The 19,760-nt window shown below is 31.5% G+C and overlaps 1 protein-coding gene across 4 annotated transcripts; it reads right to left on the bottom strand.

The window, feature by feature from the left end:
* Nucleotides 1-1,469: 1,469 nt before the first annotated feature.
* On the bottom strand, nucleotides 1,470-19,482 carry LOC145297771 (uncharacterized). Of its 4 annotated transcripts, XM_080144146.1 has the most exons (6): nucleotides 19,217-19,481; nucleotides 18,420-18,464; nucleotides 10,250-10,294; nucleotides 8,541-9,313; nucleotides 4,419-4,481; nucleotides 1,470-1,927 (listed from the first exon to the last, which is right to left on the bottom strand). In XM_080144146.1, exons 3-6 carry the CDS (start codon nucleotides 10,278-10,280, stop codon nucleotides 1,814-1,816), a joined length of 981 nt encoding a protein of 326 aa, XP_080000272.1. In that variant the 5' UTR covers nucleotides 10,281-10,294; nucleotides 18,420-18,464; nucleotides 19,217-19,481; the 3' UTR covers nucleotides 1,470-1,813. The 4 variants fall into 4 exon arrangements, with proteins under 4 accessions (XP_080000272.1, XP_080000192.1, XP_080000322.1 ...); XM_080144066.1 differs by lacking the exon at nucleotides 18,420-18,464; XM_080144196.1 differs by lacking the exons at nucleotides 10,250-10,294; nucleotides 18,420-18,464 and having other exon boundaries at nucleotides 19,217-19,482.
* Between the last annotated feature and the right edge of the window lie 278 nt (nucleotides 19,483-19,760).

Here is a 19,760-nt window from a genome sequence, read left to right as displayed (position 1 = left end):
TTGTGTTGACATCTTCCTGTGAAATTTTTAAAAGTGAAAAGGATAGCGTATAACAACGAAGTGGACAAGGAAAAGGTTACTATTAAAGTCAGTCGTATTTTGGCGTTCATTTGAATCGAATTATATACCGATAAGACGTCGTATCTTTTGCATCCATTCACTTTATCCCCTCCTTTACTTTTCTACACTCTTAAAAAGTAAAACCTTTTCTATTATTTGTATATCTCTTACCTTTCTGGGGGTTTTTGGTTGGTTACCTCGTTTCTAGATATGTTTGCGGACGGGTATATCAATACATTCATTTTGATCGGATTAAATGACAATTAGCAGCCTTAATTATATATATTAACATTCAAAAAGATTTCTCAATAATAGCGCTCTCTCAATGTTATATTCATGTCGTTGCATGCAGAAATAAATATTTTTCGACCATGAAAATGTTGTTATCATTCATCGAACTGCTCTCATTTATTGAATGCTCTTTTTATTTGGCGGCAATTTACCATCCATCGAGAGCCATCTACGAAACTGCATTCGGAGGTCGTGTCCGCTGATCTATTTGTAGGAATTACTATATTGATGGTTTAGTTGTATCTCTACACAGCTTTCCGCCATTAACTTTCTTCTCAGATATACATTTGCAATTAAACAAGGCTTATCACTTACGAAAACAAACTCCAGTCGATTTGTGAGCTCTATTCTTTATTATATACCGGTAAATAAAGCTAAATCTGCTATAACAGTATACAAAAATAAAGAAAATATAAAGTTATAACTTCGCCAGGCGACTTTATGATGGGTTTTTAAGCGTAATGGCTCGTATTTTTTCACCCGAATATTTAAGACGGAATTGCACATTTCACTGTTGTGATGACTGAACTCATGCATTCATCACCTAAAAGGTCATCTCCCTGTTGCAGATTTTGATTTGAAGTCTCTAAAAATAAAAACGTTTGTTATAGACATGCGCCAGAAGCAGAGATGCGTCGTTGAATTCTTGCCAAAAGTGCATTGAAAATAGTGATGATTACGTATAAGAATAAATTACCAATTAATTTAGATTCTAGCAGTTAGCATACATAATACGCGCCCTATTCAGGTTTGATAGAGTTCAAACAGGCTTTGAAACCTAGTAGGTGACACCCTTTTCTCTTCCTTGCAACCTCTTTCCCACACAAGAGACGCTGCGAGCCTGTCTCTGCTTCATCGTTATTTTTATGGCAAATGTTCGACTGAACTCCAGTCTATGGTTCTCCTTGCTAAACATTCACAAAAAACACTCGACTAGCTACTATAAACGATTTTCCTACTCTCTATCAGTGCCTAAATTTAAACGCTAATTTCATGAACAAAGCTCCTTTTTCAGAATTGCCCGCCCGTGGAACACCGTTCCGCTCTCCTGCTTCCTTGTTAAATACAACACGGTAGCTTTTAATTAAAATGTAACAATATAATAATAAAAGCTGAAAATTGTACAAAATAATTTTAATATGTTAATTAAAAGATAAATTATTCAAACACTCAATGACTCTAATTAAACATGTGACTTCGTTTTAATCACCTGAAAAATGTAGTTTAATGTTAGTGTACTTTTCACCATTTATTAAAAAAATTATATATTTTTCAGGGAATACGAGGTTTCCTTTCTTAATATCAGATTTACAAACATTTGATAGACTTCAAAAAGTCATTTTTTGCAATAAAGTTTTTATGTTCTCATAATATATTTTCCGACAATAGTTTAAGTAAATAACTCGATAACGAAACAACGATTGGTGAGACCACATGATCCATTTTCCCTGGTAAATATACATTAATTTTGCAATCGTTGGTTGCGTCGTCGTTGTTGTTGTTGTTGTTGTTGTTGTTGTCGTTGACTTCCAGCTATCTTCTTCATGGAGAACTGGCGCAACATAGACGTGTAATCCTGAAAAAAAAAAATCAAAATCAAATTAATTGTAGAAATTGTGAAAATATCAGCGTCATTATTATTGGAATAAAAGTTAAAAAACACAAAATATATATTTGAATTTTATGAGGTTAAAATTTGTGTAATATGATTTATATCGTTTTGAAAACTATCTATAATATATTGTATTTTTCTTAGTTTCTTAACAATGAAAAACCCCTATCAAATCATGCCGGAAGATTAAACAGTAACAATTGATTGAACTGATACTAAAAGTTTTGTTTATTTAGATTTACTTTTTAATTTTTATCGAATTAAAGAAAGAAACAAATAATTATCAAAAGTATTACTGCAAGGGTCGTCTCAAAAGTACAGGCTCCTATGTTAACTCAAAAAGTTGAAGAGCTGCTATCAGTAAAATGGACGACCTTTTGAGCATTAGAATTTATTTTTCTACATAGTTACCACTATTTTCAACGCACTTTTGTCAGGAATTCTATGACGTATCGCTTCTTCTAACTCCACTCCTGCCATTATTATTATTATTATTATTATTATTATTATTATTATTATTATTATTATTATTATTATTATTGTTATTATTATTATTATTATTATTATTACTGACATCAACAAAAACAACAACAACAACAACAGTAATAATAATAATAATAATAATAATAATAATAATAATAATAATAATAATAATAATAATAATAACTCATCACAAAATTCTTAACTTCGTAAAGAAAAATTAGGACGCAAACTGCAGGATCCTGATTTACAGCTGGAAGAAGATTATTTCATCTCATAAATATGCGCGGCTTGAATTTACTCGTATAAAACGAAAAGACTCTAGAAAAACTAATAAGAACAATTAAATATTTACTGAAGATATACATTTTAAAAATAGATACTTCCTATTTATTTTATTACTAGCAAACGTGCATTGAGAATGGTCATTACTATGTTGAAAAATAAATTATGGAGCACAAAATATCAATCATTTTAATGGGAATTTTCAGTTAAAGTATAGGAGGCTTTACTTTCGGTACTACTTTAGTAGATAAGAATGAAATTAGAGATAGAAAAATGCGTAGATGCAGAAGGTGAACTCAAGACAATAGAATATATATAACGATATGTTATTCAGTGAAAGTAATAAGGTAACAAACACGTAAACTACAAATAATTGGGCATCCTTGATGTTGGCATCATTAAACAAGCAGACACAGAAGAACTAATAGAAACTTAGTAGCCCATGAGAATGAAAAATCTTGAAAGAAAAGAATGCGACGCAAAGTGAAACATACAGCATAACAAGAACAAGTAAATTAGGTAGATAAACAATTACACTTCCAAAATCACTTCTGAGTAAAATCAAAACAAATTACATAAAAGTCAAGATAGACAATGCAGAGGTAAACAAAAATATAGATATAGTAGACAAAGAGACGAAACAGCAATCTACATTATTAGTGAATGCGTCAACTTGCCTTAAAGAAATATTAAAATCAACAAACTGAGTTTGGAATGTGTAAACGACTACTACATTAATCAAAAAGTAAAATGATAAAACATAGACCAGAAACTATTAGAGAATGATAGGAATGGAGAAATAGAGACAAACCCGCCTAAGTTAGAAAATCAGACAAAAGGAGAAAAGAAATCTGCCAAATATTAAAATTCACGCACCGAGTTTATCACAGAGTAAATTTGAAGGATACACAAAAGCTGAGCAAATATAGGATAGTTGCAAGAGAACTGAAAGATTATGAAACATAAAAAGTAAAGTACTATCAGTAATTTTACACGTTATATGAACACTCCCAAAAATAAATCTTGAATACGAAGTCCAGGAAAAATCAAGAGAAATATTGACACTACACATTTAACAATCTACTGAGATTAACTGGTATGTTAAGGAAGTCTCTAGAGTGCAGATGACATTAATTTACTACAGCAAAGTAGAAATTAAATATCACTAAAACTAAAACTAATCGAGGGAAAGACGGAGAAGATAAAGCAAGCTTGGACTTCTTTGGGAAGTATCTAAGGAAAATAGTATAAAACTTGTGGTCGAAATTAAACGTTTGTTATGTTTGTTGACTAAAAAGTAAATGTTTCTTTAAAATATGTTAATATAACTGCTAAAAGTTCTATTTATTACTAGTAGAGGGCTCGACGCTTCCCAATCGTAAATTACGCTTAAATACGATATTTTCCTTCATGCCAATTTCATATTTATTATTATAGAACCAATTCTCTATTATTATATTGTATCCAATATATAGTATTGATTTCAAAGATTTAAAATTATATACATACTAGCAGGCTGCCCGGCATTTCCCGATTGTAAATCACGCTTAAGTATGATATTTTGATTAATGCAGATTTCGTATTAATTATTATATTATATTGGAACCAATATATACTAATGATTTAAAAAGTAAAAAAAAAAAAAAATGACTCGTACGCCACCACCGAGAATCGAAATCAAAACGTTTACCTTACGATTTACTTTTTCCTTTGATGTTAATGCCTGAACTATGAAGTCATGTTTGCGGCAAGGCTAAAAATTAAAACATGTTTGTAGATAAAAAACACAAAAACTGACAGAACAGTTTGGTAGGCAAAATTGTTTAAAAAAGATATATATATATATATATACGCATACATAAATATACATACAGAAAGAGGTGTGTGTTTACTTTAACCTTTTTACGCAAATATTACGCAAGTATAAATCATATACAATATCTGCATGAATATAATTACACTTAATAGTTAACTAAACATAATCATCGCATAAGAAAACCGGAAAATCTAATAGGGAATTAATTGAAATGAATGTTTAAAAGAATATGCAAATTAAATTTTAATGCAATTCCACGACCCATATATAACAAAAATGTTTTTTAAAAGCCTTTTCTATTCATTTAAAAATATTCTTTTAAACATTCATTTTACTTAATTTCCTATTATTACAGTAATTATATTCATGTAGATATTCTACATGATTTATACTTGCGTAATATTTGCGTAAATAGATTAGAGTAAACAAAAATCCTTTTCGCTCTCTCTATATATTTATGTATGCGTATAAATATTTTTTTTAAAGTTTTGATTACCAAACACCTCTGTCAGTTTTTAGTCTATGAAACTTAATATATAGATTATTCGAACCCATGCAGACTTTTATATTTGTGATTTAGCCTGGGAAAACGGTGTAAGAAGTCAAAGACTGAAATTTGCCCACTGAAGGTCGAACGACGGCATTACGAATATGCATGCGTAACGTAATAGCTATTGGTTCATATTTTAATTTTTAGCTCTGCATCAAACATGTCTTCATAGCTCAGGTATAAACATCAAAGGAAAAAGTAAATCGTAAGCTAAAAGTTTAGGTTTTGATTCTCTGTGGTGGCGCACAAGTCATTCTTATTAAACTTCTTAAATCATTAGTATATATTGAGTCCAAACTTAAGTGCCATAAGCTAGATCGAAACCTAAACGTACAGCTCTCTAGCGATATTCGCTATCATATGGATTTAGGAGACATGGATTTCAAAAACTTAAAAAATTAACCCAGTTAAACGTATAATTGCATATTTGCATATGCATAGAGTGCACAGTAAGTTGACTTACGCCTGCCAATTTCCAAGTTTTCAATTTTTATCTCTTATCAACTTTTATTACTGATTAAAAACCAAATCGAATTTGTTCCACACGTTCGAATCACCAATATATCAAGTTTCGAGCCTATAAATTAAAAAAAATGACAGAGTAGTTTGATAGCGACCGTAAGTCAGGCAGACAGACAGACAGACAATAATATTATTTATAATAAAATGGAACCATGATAACTCTTCTCTTGTGGATATTAAAGTATGTGTCCGGGGAAATTCTTAAAGGATGAAAAGAACAAAAAGAGATAATATCATTTGAAGATCAACTGGAAGGGAATAGAGAGTACTGAAAGTTTGACATTGCTTGATTATTTTAAAAAAAACGGAGATTGTTATCTGTTATAATTTATTGATGAGTGTAGATAAGAGAACATCAAGTGAGTTAGATTAAAAGAGAGAATACAGGAATATAAGAATTGTTTCTCTCAGTGAAGATGCCGAGAACACTACCGGGTTTATATCAATGTGAAATCAAATAAGTATTAATAATTATTTAGTTATCTTTAGGAACATTTAATATTGGAACAATATTCTAAATGATTTCATGTATACAGTTAGTTGAACAAAAGTATGTATTTTATACATTGTTGGATTTATAATAATAACAATCATAATTATAGCAGTTTAAATTGTTTCACAGGAAAAATATATCATAATATTACTATTTATACGAGAAGAAAACATATTTAGTATCATTATACGACGAGCGTTCAATAAGTATTATCCATTGACCTAATTCTCAAAGCAGTAGAGCAACGAAACATGGTTCAGTAATTAGTCTTTGCCTACATAGAAACCACCCAGAGGAACACATTTATGCCATAGTTTAATGCAGCACTAGAGGCCGTTTTAGATGTTCGTACTTAAACCATGATGTGATTCGAAAACCATCTGGGAAACGCCCTTTTTTACAAAAAAGTTACAACTGATCAAGGCCCAGAGGTCATGCGAGGATAAGGGTTTATGAGTATACAGAAGTCAATGAAACAGTAGGAAACGTTGGTAATAAAAATTTAATAAATTAGATTAAGGGGACGGCTAATCAAGAACATGTTTACATTTAACGTGAAGCAACCATATTGTAGTCAGCTGGAAAACAAAGAAATTCCAGCATTAATACTGTGAGCTTCTCATTTCTGCCCACCAACCACCATTAATGAACCTCTCAGAGAGAAATGATTTAATAATTGAAAAAACATTTCAAGCTATACCGTAGCTGGGGATCTTGTGGAGTAGATCTTTACGCCATACCCTATACAGGTCATACTGATGAGGTTTTCCAGGGTTTTGGGAAGCAATTCACCTTTAGACAACGCTTAAACATCTTTGTAAGTATGGAAGCTAGTTCTGATTGAAGCTTTATCAGCACTATTATTGGAATGCTGTCCAGGCTAGTTGCTTTACTGGAAACTAGCTTTTTGATTACCTTGGCAACATCATGCACAGATATTTGTATGTCACATAGCATGTTTTCAGATACAGAAAAAATACGGGGAGGGATTGGCGGCCTTGATTGCATAATGTAGAATTAGCTACAAAGTTCTTGGCAAAGTTTGGCTTTGTTCGATGCTGATGAGATTACCTCAGGCCAATTGACGATGGTTGGGAGAGAGCATACGCTTCTGTTTAGAAACCTGTTTGCTATTTGCCAAAAATGGTGGGAAGCAAACCGCTGCTCATCTACTTTGGACTTGACGGACTGAGCGCACAACTCCCTCGCGATTTTTTATTACTATTTTAATAATGGTTGCTAGCAGTCTTACGGCTTTGATCCCAGTACATCTATAACGTTAGAAGAAATTGAAAAAAGTTATTTCTGTTCGCAATAGCAGCAGACAAGTCTGGATAGAACCACTGCTGGCTGTTAGATTTTGCTAGAATTTTTTGAATGGTATGGAGCAGTCTATAACTACTATTAAGGTTTATTTTTAACAAACAACTTTATTGCTTGGATGAGTTGAAAGTTACAGAATGCAAGGCCGTGGGAGCAATGAGAGTGAGGGGATATTTTTTAGCCATACGTGCGTTTTGAAACGGAGGGAGATTACCTTTGCTAATCTTGCCACGCCTCTTGATTTGGAAAAGTCCTCTTAATTTTCTTAAAAAGTAAAGCATAATAGGCTAGTTTATTGTGGTACCCTTTACCAGAAAATCCCCCATTACTACTCTATTCTAGTCTCAGAAAACTGCATCCTTGTATTCTTTGGTTAGTAATCGTGCTTCTACTGCATTAACTGCATTTTGGTCTTTGAATCATAGTGATAGACCAAGGTTTCATCCTGTGTAACCAGTCTTTTGAAAAACTTTTACTCATCTTCTTTGGCAGAGTACCCCCAAGCACACGACACGTTCTCATTTCTGGAAAGATGTTAGCAAGCTGGGAATCCATCTGGCAGACACCTTATGAATATGCAAATAGTTGCTAATCTTGACCACTTAAGCTAGTAGGTGAATAGTAACGAGTTGATCTTCTAAAATGGCTGCCTTAACTTCACTGACAGATTCTTCATCAATGACAGAAAAATGGGCGACTAGGTTTGGGAGCTATTTCCACAGCTTTTCAAGTCACGAACCAATGACGCCAGCGTTTTACAAGGTAATATGATGAGACATCGTTATCATACGTTTCATTCAGTTCATCAAAATTTTCGTCATTTCAAATACTGAATCACGGCACGACACTCACCATGCTATATTTCTTACCTGAATCAGTTCAAACACCTGTAAATGAGAAACCACAATTAGTTAACAATTGTAATTTTCCACATAATACATAAAGATAGAAATTATTTCATATACAAAATTTCAGCTTGATCGCATAAGTAGAAGTGAGTTAGTGACATTACTTATTGAATGCTCTTCGTAATAGCAAAAATATATGAACTCTTATAATAAAAACACGAAAGAAATCTTATTCAAAAGAAAAAATACCCATTTCTAACCTTGTTTGAGCAAACTTGAGATTGTGATATTAGCACACAGCCTTGACCGACTTCTTTTTCGGTTTTTGACTCGGAAAAATTTCCCATTGAAGGAATGCATAATATGTTTACAGTTTCAGAATAGCGAATAAAACCATTAAAAGCGTTCTCGGCAGAATATTTCCCAGACTTGGCCGATTCACTGCAAGTAGAATATTGACAAAACTGAAGATCTGGCTGAGATCCAGGTATTTCGCTAAACAAGTGTGAACCAAATGTTCCTGGTTGCGTTAAGTATGACTTGTTGAATTCCGGATGAGATACGAAGTCTTCGCCAAATCTTGAAACTCCCCTATTGAATGATGGATGTTCACCTATAATTGGCTGGTTTGCAAAATGGTATTCTTCAACATGAGTGAATAATTTTCCCGGTTGAAAAGGATAACCAATGTTGATACAATTTGCAAATGGAACAATTTCAGCATAAAATGAATAAGGGAATTCCCTCATTGATGTGTGAAAACCATTTGAAAATAATTCTCTGTCGGAAGAATATACGTTGGAATATGGTAATTGTGTACATTTTTGGTTATTACTGAAAGAGGAAGTTTCGGCTCCTGGTTTTGGTATTTCTTTTTGTCTCTCTAAGAACCATGGATATGAATGTGTGCTCAGAGGCGGTGGAGGGAGTGGTAGCAGCGGTGGCGGTAGTAGTGGAGGTTGCAGAGGTACAGGAAAATAGCCAAAAGGAGGAGTTAAGAATGGTGGTTTTTGTGGGAAACCAAGATTAGGGCCTTTATAAGAAAAAAGAAAGAATAAATATGAAAAATTACTGTATTTAGTTTATGAATATATTGCTGATCAAATTTGAAAAGCAAAATTTCAAACTAGTTAACGTGTCATCATTTTAACATAAAAAATAATCAATTAAATCAACAACAACAACAACAACAACAATAATAATAATAATAATAATAATAATAATAATAATAATAATAATAATAATAAAACTAACTATGAAGAAACTAATGGAATCAGAATGACTGTGGTTGTCAAATAGGATAGAAAGGCCGAGGAGGATGAGAACAGAGAATACTATATGAACACAGAATTTTCTAGAAATAAAATCAATTAAAAAAAAACCCACTCAGGCATACACAATAGTTAGTCCATCGATTACGAATATGATATTATAAAACGATTATACATTTAAAGTAAGTTATGGAATTAACATTCGGCAAATAATTTATCGTTCTTTAGTTTTTATTTGCTACATTATTGCATTATGTTTTTTTTTTGTATTTCTGCGGTCGACTTTAAAACATTCAGGCAACTACCAAATATTATATCGTTTCAACTAGATTTTATTGTTTACAGGATATCTAGGATGAACAAAAGGACTTACCATGGAATGCTACACTACCAAGGTCTACGGGTCTCTCTCCCCTACTATTTCACACATAGTTTGAAGGATGGTATAGTAATTTACATTTTCCCTAAAGGTATCGATTAAACAGATATGATAGCTTCAACAGAACTATTTTTAGCAAACATACTCTGTGCCATCGCAAGCACGTATACACATACACACGCATACGCATACAACTCCAGGTTTTTAAATAGGGTTTAAAAAACAATAAGTTTTTACAAATAAGGAAACACATTTTGCGTATAAAAAACAATTTCATTTCAAAACAATTAAGTAAGTGAATAGTTTCATAATGACTTACGTGGAGATACATCTGCCATTGGATTATACATCTGAACTTATATTTCTGTAACATAAATATAAATAAATTAAGAAAACTAAAATGAAAAGAACCGAGAAATAAAAGCGGAAGTGAATGAAAATGAATTTCTGCTTCCTTAAAACTATATACCCATTCCATGCATCATATATATATATATATATATATATATATATATATATATATATATATATATATATATATATATATATATATATATTATACAGCATGCGGCCGGCAAAAATATTTCTCACATTTTGAGACATACGATATTCACAGCCAGACTCGTGCAGTTTCTGAGCAGTCATTAATTGTATGGATGGAATTGCATATCAGTGCGGAGAATTCAACTAACTGTCTGACCAGATAATCCCAAGGCCAAAAGATGCTTGCAAGCTGTACGTGTAGGAAACTGAGTAACAGAAAGTCTAACAGTTCGAATACGGTCTTGCGTTCGAACGCTTCGAGGCATGCTTTCTATTAAGTGCTGAACACGTAGCTCTAAAATTTGCAAGGATATCTGTATTGATTTTCTACCTGGAACAACATCATGTCATTCTAACTTGTAATGAACTAGGAAAGCGTTCTTTGTTGCAGTTACAGATAAACCATTCTTCAACTGTGCGATTCGTATTGCTTGATAATGGTACCTGAAAAAATGGCAAATTATAAGCTATATCAAAACACCATTGACACTTGCATAAGTTCATAAGCAACATATACTTGAGCGCTTAAAATGTGGAAGGTATTTCTAGAGCACCCTGTACTATTACTTTTAACATACTAGAATATGTATTTTCAAATATTAAATAAAAATAATATTACTACAGTTTTGAGCACATTAGAAAACCCTTTTTACGCCTTTATTTTCAAAATATTAAGCTACCATTTCAAAATATTTTCTATTTTTACGCTCTTCAAATACACTACATCTCTAAAATATCAACTTCTACGAATATATTATATTAGTTTTTTTTAAAATTATTATTTTATCTTACTAGTTTTAACACATCGTATAATTATTTAATATATTACACACAAATCTGCACTATTTCACAATATTATACTTAACCCTTTTAAACTATATAGTTCAATCATTAAAATTATTGTTATACTATTTAAAAAAAAACATTATACTTCGCTTTTTAATAAGTTCTATTTCAAATATTGTTACAACTGTTTCAAATAATTTACTTTTAGTAAATTAGCATTAATATTCTTAATATATAATACAACTCATTCATAGTGTTATTTTCGTTTTTAATAATTTTATTTTGCAACAACTTTTGAAATATTATATTATTTCTTTAACACATTGTACGACCTCTTGACAAATTCCATTTATGCAAATATTATATTCTTTCTTAAAATTATACAATTCAGTTTAAAGTATTTTTTTTAATTACATTTTCACCCCAAACAAGGCACATTGCCACTTTGTTGTAGGGGGCTACTATCAGGGACATCGGCATCAGGAGTACTTTGTAGGGAGTTGGGCAGCAAGATGTCGGTTCACGTTGCACTTGAACTTCTGCATGTCAGTACAATTGGGGAAGCAGGGAAACGGAAGGGAATTTCCAAAGTCTAGCTGTTTTGGGGAAGAAACTACTGGAGTAGAAGGCTCTCTTACATCTAGGGATCTCTACTGTGAAGGGGTGGGATTTAGATGCTTGTCGGGGTTGGCGGGGGTATTTACATCGAGGGGGCACAAGTGCTTGCAGTTCTTCAGAGAATTCACCGTTAAAGTACTTGTAGAACAGGCAGAGGGATGCAACATTTCATCAATGGGACAGGCTGAAGTTTAGATGACAGTTCAGGACCTATCAGATTGGCGACTCTCTTTTGAACCTTGTCTAGGAGAGAGAGACTAATGGCAGATACTCCACACATGGGCGAATGGTGGCCTTATATAGGTATAAGATACTTTCGGGCGTTAGTATCTTTCTAGCACGGTAGAGGGAACCTACCTTCTTCGCAGCTGTCCTGGCGATACTCTCAATGTAATTGTTCCAACTCATGTTTTCTGTGAGTGTTAGGCCGAGGAGTTTAAAAGATGTACTCTCAGATAAAGAGTCATTGGCCATTGCTATTGGTGGTAGAAAAAGTTTCTTGTAGTTATTGAAGGAAACGAGTTTAGTCTTGGCAGCATTGAATGTGACCATCCATTTATGTCCTCATTCCACTACAGTTCGGAGGTCATCCTCTAGTGTTTCAGCCATTTCCTTAGATATGTGTTCATTTGTTTTCCTGTCGTGTCTGTTATAAAGCGTGGTGGCGTCAGCATATATACCCATCTCACAGGCAATTTTATCAGAAAGATCATTTATGAATATTAGGAATAATATCGGTCTACGATTAGACCCCTGAGGCACTCCCACATTTATATCATATAGTTTAGATGTACGATCGTCGATGACAACCTGGATTTTTCTCTTATCTAAGAAGGATTTAATTATGTTATGTATTATGCCAATTATTTAATAAATATTTTACTTCACTTTTTGATATATTGAATTTTTCATTAGAAAGATCCCGTTAAACATATTAAAATATTATATTAATATGTTTCAAAATGTTATTCTACTTAACATATTATACCACTTCTTTTTATATATCGATACATTAGAATGTTCTTATTTTTACTACTCAGTTTAGTCTATAAAATTCTATTAAGTATTATTCTACTATTTATAATTTATTATACTATCAATTTTAACACCTTATAATACTATTTTAAAATATTGTAATCTTTTAGAATGATAGATACTCATTTTTACAGATTATATTACCCTTTTCATATTATACTAATACCTTCAAATATTTAAATATATTAATCCTTTAAATTTTCTTACTATTAGGTTAAATTATTAAATTAATTCTATTTCTTTAAATTGTCTTATATTTTGGTTTTAAGCTGGGTATGGGCATTTATAGACTCCAGCCGAGAGTTTTTGTCCTTTTTTAGGATTTTCGTTGTCCCCTTAAGTGCAATTGTCTGGATTTCTGTTGTACTTGGTTCACCGGGAATACTTGTTAGATAAGTTTTAAAGTTATTCTGGGACCTATAATCACTGGGATGATTGATATCTCCCTGAGATTCCAGTTTCCCTTTGTATTATACATTTGACCTTTATATGTGTTCTGTTTCCCCTCTTTTATCTCTGTTCAGAGATTCATCATTAGGAACATTCACTTCAAACAAGGTTCCCGCTCTCTCAGTCTTATTCTATATTACTATGTAGGGTTGACAGCAGCATTTTTAAGGTAGGTGGTTGTGAGGGTTACATGGTTGTAATGTATGGTGTATTTTTCATTTCCATTGCTTCTCTTAATAAGTTGTAATATGCTTTTGTAAACAGTTACTACTCATTTAAAATATAATGCATTTTTAGCGGATAAAATTTAAAATTATTACTCTATTTTACATATTTTATTATTCTGTTTAAAATATACTGATCTGTTAACATATAATTGTAACTCCTTAAAAATATTTTTAAAAATTCAGCATCAATTTTGTAGCACCTTAAAAATATTCAATGTTATCTCAATTTTAGCATTAACTTCGAACTACTTATACTTACAAATCTGACGTAAATAGTTTATATTTTATCAAATATGTTTGACTCCATGAAATATATCTACAACCGATTTAATGAAAATATAAATTTACGACACAAAACTATTTAATTACAAGCTGGATGCCCGGCGTTGCCCGGTCGTAAAACAAACTTAGATATGATATTCAAATTTATGCAGATTTCGTATTTATTATTATAGAATTAATTTTCTATCGATAATTATATATTATACTGTATCCAATATATAGTAGTGATCTCAAAAGTAAATAAAAATTATCTTGCGATCAGCAAGAATATGAAACAAAACATTTAGCGCACCAGTCTTAATCGATACCGTTTGCACTATTGTCAGGTGGATCAGAAATGGTTAAGAATGAACCGAATTTAGCGTATAAATGTATAAATTTGTGCATCCGTACAAATAACAAGTTTACTTGACTTACGCCTGAGAAGTTCAAATTATTTTCAATTCTAACCCTTTAGTATCTATTTTACCGGCTAACAATCCATAAAATGTGGCCCATGAAAATTGCAATCATTTGATCTGCTTTGCGCCGCTCTGCAGCCTTATATCGCGGAGGAGATGCAATTAAAAATGGAGACAAACATAGGGAGTTTTATAAAATAAAAGATTACATACTTCAATTTCAAAACCGAATCCGGTGAATATTTAATTTAAATTAACTACAAGTACAATGATGATGCACAGGTTAATGCTGTGCAGATCTGATCTCAAATGATTCATGTGCAAAAAATAGAAATATTATATTTTCCTGACAATTTTTCTAATGCAACCAAAACAATCAGTGACCAAAAAACAAATAATTCACGCAACAAATCAACTAAACAAACAAACTGGTCCGAGACATTGCTGACATTCCAGTAATTATTTTGGTTTCTGATTCTACATTCACTGTTAAATTGCCAATGGAGTATTCAACAAAATCACTATTATTTTGAACTACTCGCACATGAGCAACACTTTATCGGTCAAATCAATCTATTATACACTAATGCCTGCTACCATAATAGTATATTGCTTGAATTAATAAAGTGCTATAATGTTGTCTATTTTTTCGAATCTTCCGGATACTAGTCTGGTCTAAAACACATGTAATGGTCTATGCTAGTTCGAACATATTTTTATTTTAAAGTATTCATGGCGTAAAAAAAAAAAAAAAAAAATGAAAATCCCAAATACAAAACGGATTTTATTCCTGGTCTAATATTACCAAGGGAATGCAATGTGGGAAAGGTGAACAATAAATATCATTCAGAATAACATTCGTTTACTTGTTATAATAACTAGTATTACTATTATTCATATCTACTTTTATATAAAAAGAATTTGGTGTGTCTCTGTGTTTATGAGTATGTGTGTGAGAATGGACTCGAGAACGGCTGGGTCTATGTTATTACATTTCACACGAAGTTACTTTATGTGTCTGGAAGTGTTCTTAGGTTTTGTATCGGAATGGCTTCGATAAGTATCGATAATCGAAATAATTTGATAAAAGAAGGAACATGCGATTTTGACCAAAGTTAACACTTAACGCAGCCTAACATTTGAGAAGTTCATTTGAGAAGTTTTATTACCACACAAGTAGAAAGGCCCGACATATAAAATCTATAGTGAGTTCTTTAATATGACAGGGGCGTGTACGAAATGAATGTTTTGGTTAAAAGCGTAAATGTACCATGATACTTGACATTTTCATTTTAAACTTTGATTCAAGCCATTATCACCGCACAAACAGTAATGATATCAACAATAAGTTCTTTGATATGACAGGGGCGCGTTAGAAATGGATATTTCTGTTTAGAGCGCAATTAAAGCTTTATACTTGGCTTTTGCATTTTAAACTTTAATTGAACCATTATATATAACGATTATTTTATAAAATAAACAGTATGGTCTCTACAGTGCAATGTAGATTATAATGTATTTTGGACTAAATCACTACGAGGAGGCATATGAAGTTTCCTTCCTATGTACCGCGATCGGTCTTTAATTAGAGCATGCAATAAGTCGATTTGATTGAAAAATGGGCGATTTTACCGATTTTGATGACAATAAAAGTATAGGAGTGTGAAACATCTGTTGATCATTATTCAATTCCGGACAACGTCAGGTTTCCCTGCTATATACTAGCAGCACCATTTTAGCCGTCTCAGATAGTGATTTTCGCCTCCCAATCGTTAAAACCTTACTCATTCGCATGAACAAACCGACCATATACTTTTAATCATTTTAAACAATTTTAATCGACTTTTTAATAAATGCATCAAACGACATTTTTAATTCATCATTCGCCAAAAGACGACGCATGGAAGTCGAAAACGTTCGCGACTATGGCAACTTTCTTTTTACACTCGAACAGAACTGGCCCACCAAAAGGAAAAAATGGATTGCAAGAAAAACAAACATAAATTATTCCTGCTGTTCAACGAAACATGCATGAGAGAAAAAATTCCCAATATATAATATCAATGATAATTATGCCTTTTGGTTACTATATATATATATATATATATATATATATATATATATATATATATATGTATTTTTTTTAAACATTAATCTACGTATACGCGCGTTTTGGGGCCCTACCTTTCTTCAGCATGGCTTGAACCCCGGACCTTATGTATTTCAGTTCAGCGTCTTAATCCATTACGCTATCATGCCAGAAAGACTATACTGTTTAGTTTTTATCGTTTATATATTTACTTAGATTTTGTTAATGAGTTTTCCAACGATATTAAGCCTAGCGTCTCCACCTTGTAGATCGGTTTTTATGTGGACGTACTTATATATATATATATATATATATACATATATATATATATATATATATATATATATATATATATATATATATATATATATATATATATATATAACTCTCCAACCTGTTGCCATGGTGATCCTTTAAATTAACTGTTACTTATGTCGTTATAAATAAGAATAGCGTCTTTTAATTTTAAACTGTTATAAACTAAAAAACGTATATAAGAATTAACACATAATTAATATTTAATCATAACCCTCTCTCTTATTGTATACACTCCTACTACTTTAAATTCCAACGTTCTCTCCCTTCCACTCCCACTTCTTTTCTAACTCCCCTTCATCTACGATTTTTCCATTCTTATTTGATATTATAACTTAGTCCATCTATGAATTCTGACGATGCTAGTCGGATATTTCCTCTTCTTTTTGAGGATTTTCCTCTAGCTGAAATAATATGTAAACTCATTCTGGACTCACAGTAATAAATTTCCTATATAGTGCTCTGGTTACACATTGAGCACTCTAATCCGGTTTTTTCACCACTGGTTAATATATATATATATGTATACATATATACATATATATATATATAATGATTAATTTTTTTTGGAAAAAGAATTCCAGCAGAGTGCTCAATTAAAAGGAAAATCCAAATTTAAGAGCGTACTTATATTTTGTGTACAGAAAGTTGTTAGTTGAGACAGGTCATTGGTACCGTCGGTTTTAAGCCCGATAATAAGGCCCGTTTAAGGTATCCTTATCGAGCTCTCTTCAGCCAATATTCGTCTCCTACTGATCGCCATGGGCATGGAATATGTGCCTATATAAAAGATGGCTTTCCATGTGGTAGAGACATCTCCAGAGAAGATCCTAACTTACCCTATATGTGCTTCCGGGTTGCTTTAGCTCACACTACTGCATTTATATTTACTCTCTATTGCCCCCACAACAGCGGAATTACTATCTTTAAGAGCATATCTGAGAAAATTGACAAAGTCCTATCTGCTAAGGAGACGAATATTGGCTGAAGAGAGCTCGATAAGGATACCTTAAACGGGCCTTATTATCGGGCTTGAAACCGACGGTACCAATGACCTGTCTCAACTAACAACTTTCTGTACACAAAATATATATATATATATATATATATATATATATATATATATATATATATATATATATATATATATATATATAATCGACAAACAACTGTTTTGTCAACTATCACTTATCAGTGTGGTTTAACATGGCGGGACTCGAAATCCGAACACAATTGCTTGCGAGCCGGTGCTATACAAGCTGAGATACTGTATACCTTACTGCTGATAGAAGAAACTATATAATTAAATGAGACTATTCATTTATTTACTGATTTTATACTGATACTTGAAGATGCTGAATTCTTTTACAAAAACATAATGAATTTTACGAGTATTATTAATTAGTGCTCATTAAAAAGAGCACGATATACTTTCATTAATAATCAGATAAATATTTTCCTGGTCACTAAACAATCATAACAATATATATATATATATATATATATATATATATATATATATTTATATATACTTATTTACATACACGTTGTTTCGTAATCTACGGCTCATCAGTGACTAGACGTAAAACATAGAATTAAGTTAATCATTAATTTCTATCGCTGAATCACAACCCTTTCAAGTTAATTACACCATTTACAATATAAAGAGTGAGTGTTTATAACTTTCTGATGATCTTCTAATAAAAACTAAAGAAAGACATATCAGTTTTTGAGTGAACTGACCTTATTTTGCAAATTGATTTTATATCTTCATTATAAGCGAACCATCTGCAAAGTATTAAAAGCGTAAACTGTCAAAATATTACAAATAACACACGTAAATGATTATGTAATTTGATAAACAAAAGGAATTGTAGTGATAATACCTTTAAAATTACCATACCAATACATGAAAACATCTAAAGTAGATTCTTTACATTTTAAATTTTAAAAAGGAAAATTCTGTAATCAAACTTTTAAGATAACAGAATCTCCAAGAAAATAACGGCATAATAGATAAATCAAAACAATAAAAGCAAATATAAGCGAAATGTACAAATGGTACAATATGTTCTGCTTGGAATATTATCAGATGGAATAAATATTAAAGAATATAAAAAATGTTTCATTTTTAATTTGAAAATATTTTTAAAACACAGGCATATATACATATTATTTATAGGCATATATTTAACTGATCTTACAACGTACTAAGCCGAACACAAAAAGTGTCTGAAACTGGAAATAATACAAAATAGTTTATATATATACATACTACCCCTCCACACATATATATGTATACCCCTCTCTCTCTATATATATATACATGCATATATATATATATATATATATATATATATATATATATATATGTATGTATATATATATTATACATATATATATGTATATATTGTTCAAGGTTTATTACGCATACTAATAAAAATGATAACAATAATTATGAGATACGCGAATTGAAAATATATGCTTAGAAGTCTTTCAACATAAATATTTGGCACTTTAATCTTGTAAACTGTTCTTACCTTTATCAAAACTTACTGCGTGAAACAGCATCCGTCACTGTCAACACATCCTTTCTTTTCTACTTGAAACATATGAAGACGTGTTAATGTTATTTCTGCTCAGCAAGAACAATACACCACTGTACACATAAATGTAATAAATACATAAAGATTCACGGTAAATAACTTGTGTGATATTTTGATTCGATGCTTTTTTGTGAAAATATAACAAAGGCGAAGATGAGAAAAGAACCGGTTCACATGCAAAGATTCGAAAATGAAAAGTAATTTTAGCCAACAATCACACATTCCTTTTTTAAAAAACCCAAACTGGTTTATCAGCTTGAAACAAAAGGCCACGTGATTCGAATGCATCACGCAATTATCGACATGAAATCGACTTTATTAGAAAGACACTATTTTAGAAGCTATTCGGGAAAAACTGCTTGTATTTGTGATACATAAAACAGTATTTAACTGCCCATTTTATGTTCTTTCTATTGGATTATTGACACGTAAATAAACTTTGATGCCATATACTGCATTCCGACTGTGGAGGTGTGGT

Source organism: Euprymna scolopes, chromosome 1 (genome assembly GCF_053919585.1).
Source record: "Euprymna scolopes isolate OS-2025 chromosome 1, ASM5391958v1, whole genome shotgun sequence".
Taxonomy (NCBI): domain Eukaryota; kingdom Metazoa; phylum Mollusca; class Cephalopoda; order Sepiida; family Sepiolidae; genus Euprymna; species Euprymna scolopes.
Note: the sequence above shows the minus strand (reverse complement) of the source record. Positions and strands in the feature narration are given on the sequence as shown.

Excerpts from the sequence above, each read along its gene's own strand:
- LOC145297771 (XM_080144196.1), bottom strand. The coding sequence starts at position 19,247 with ATGCTGTTTCACGCAGTAAGTTTTGATAAAG. Across the intron at positions 4,482-8,540 it reads CTCAAGTTTGCTCAAACAAG|CCTTGCCGCAAACATGACTT; the intron begins GTTAGAAATGGG and ends TTTAATTTTTAG. Across the intron at positions 1,928-4,418 it reads AGGAAAAAGTAAATCGTAAG|GATTACACGTCTATGTTGCG; the intron begins GTAAACGTTTTG and ends TTTTTTTTTCAG.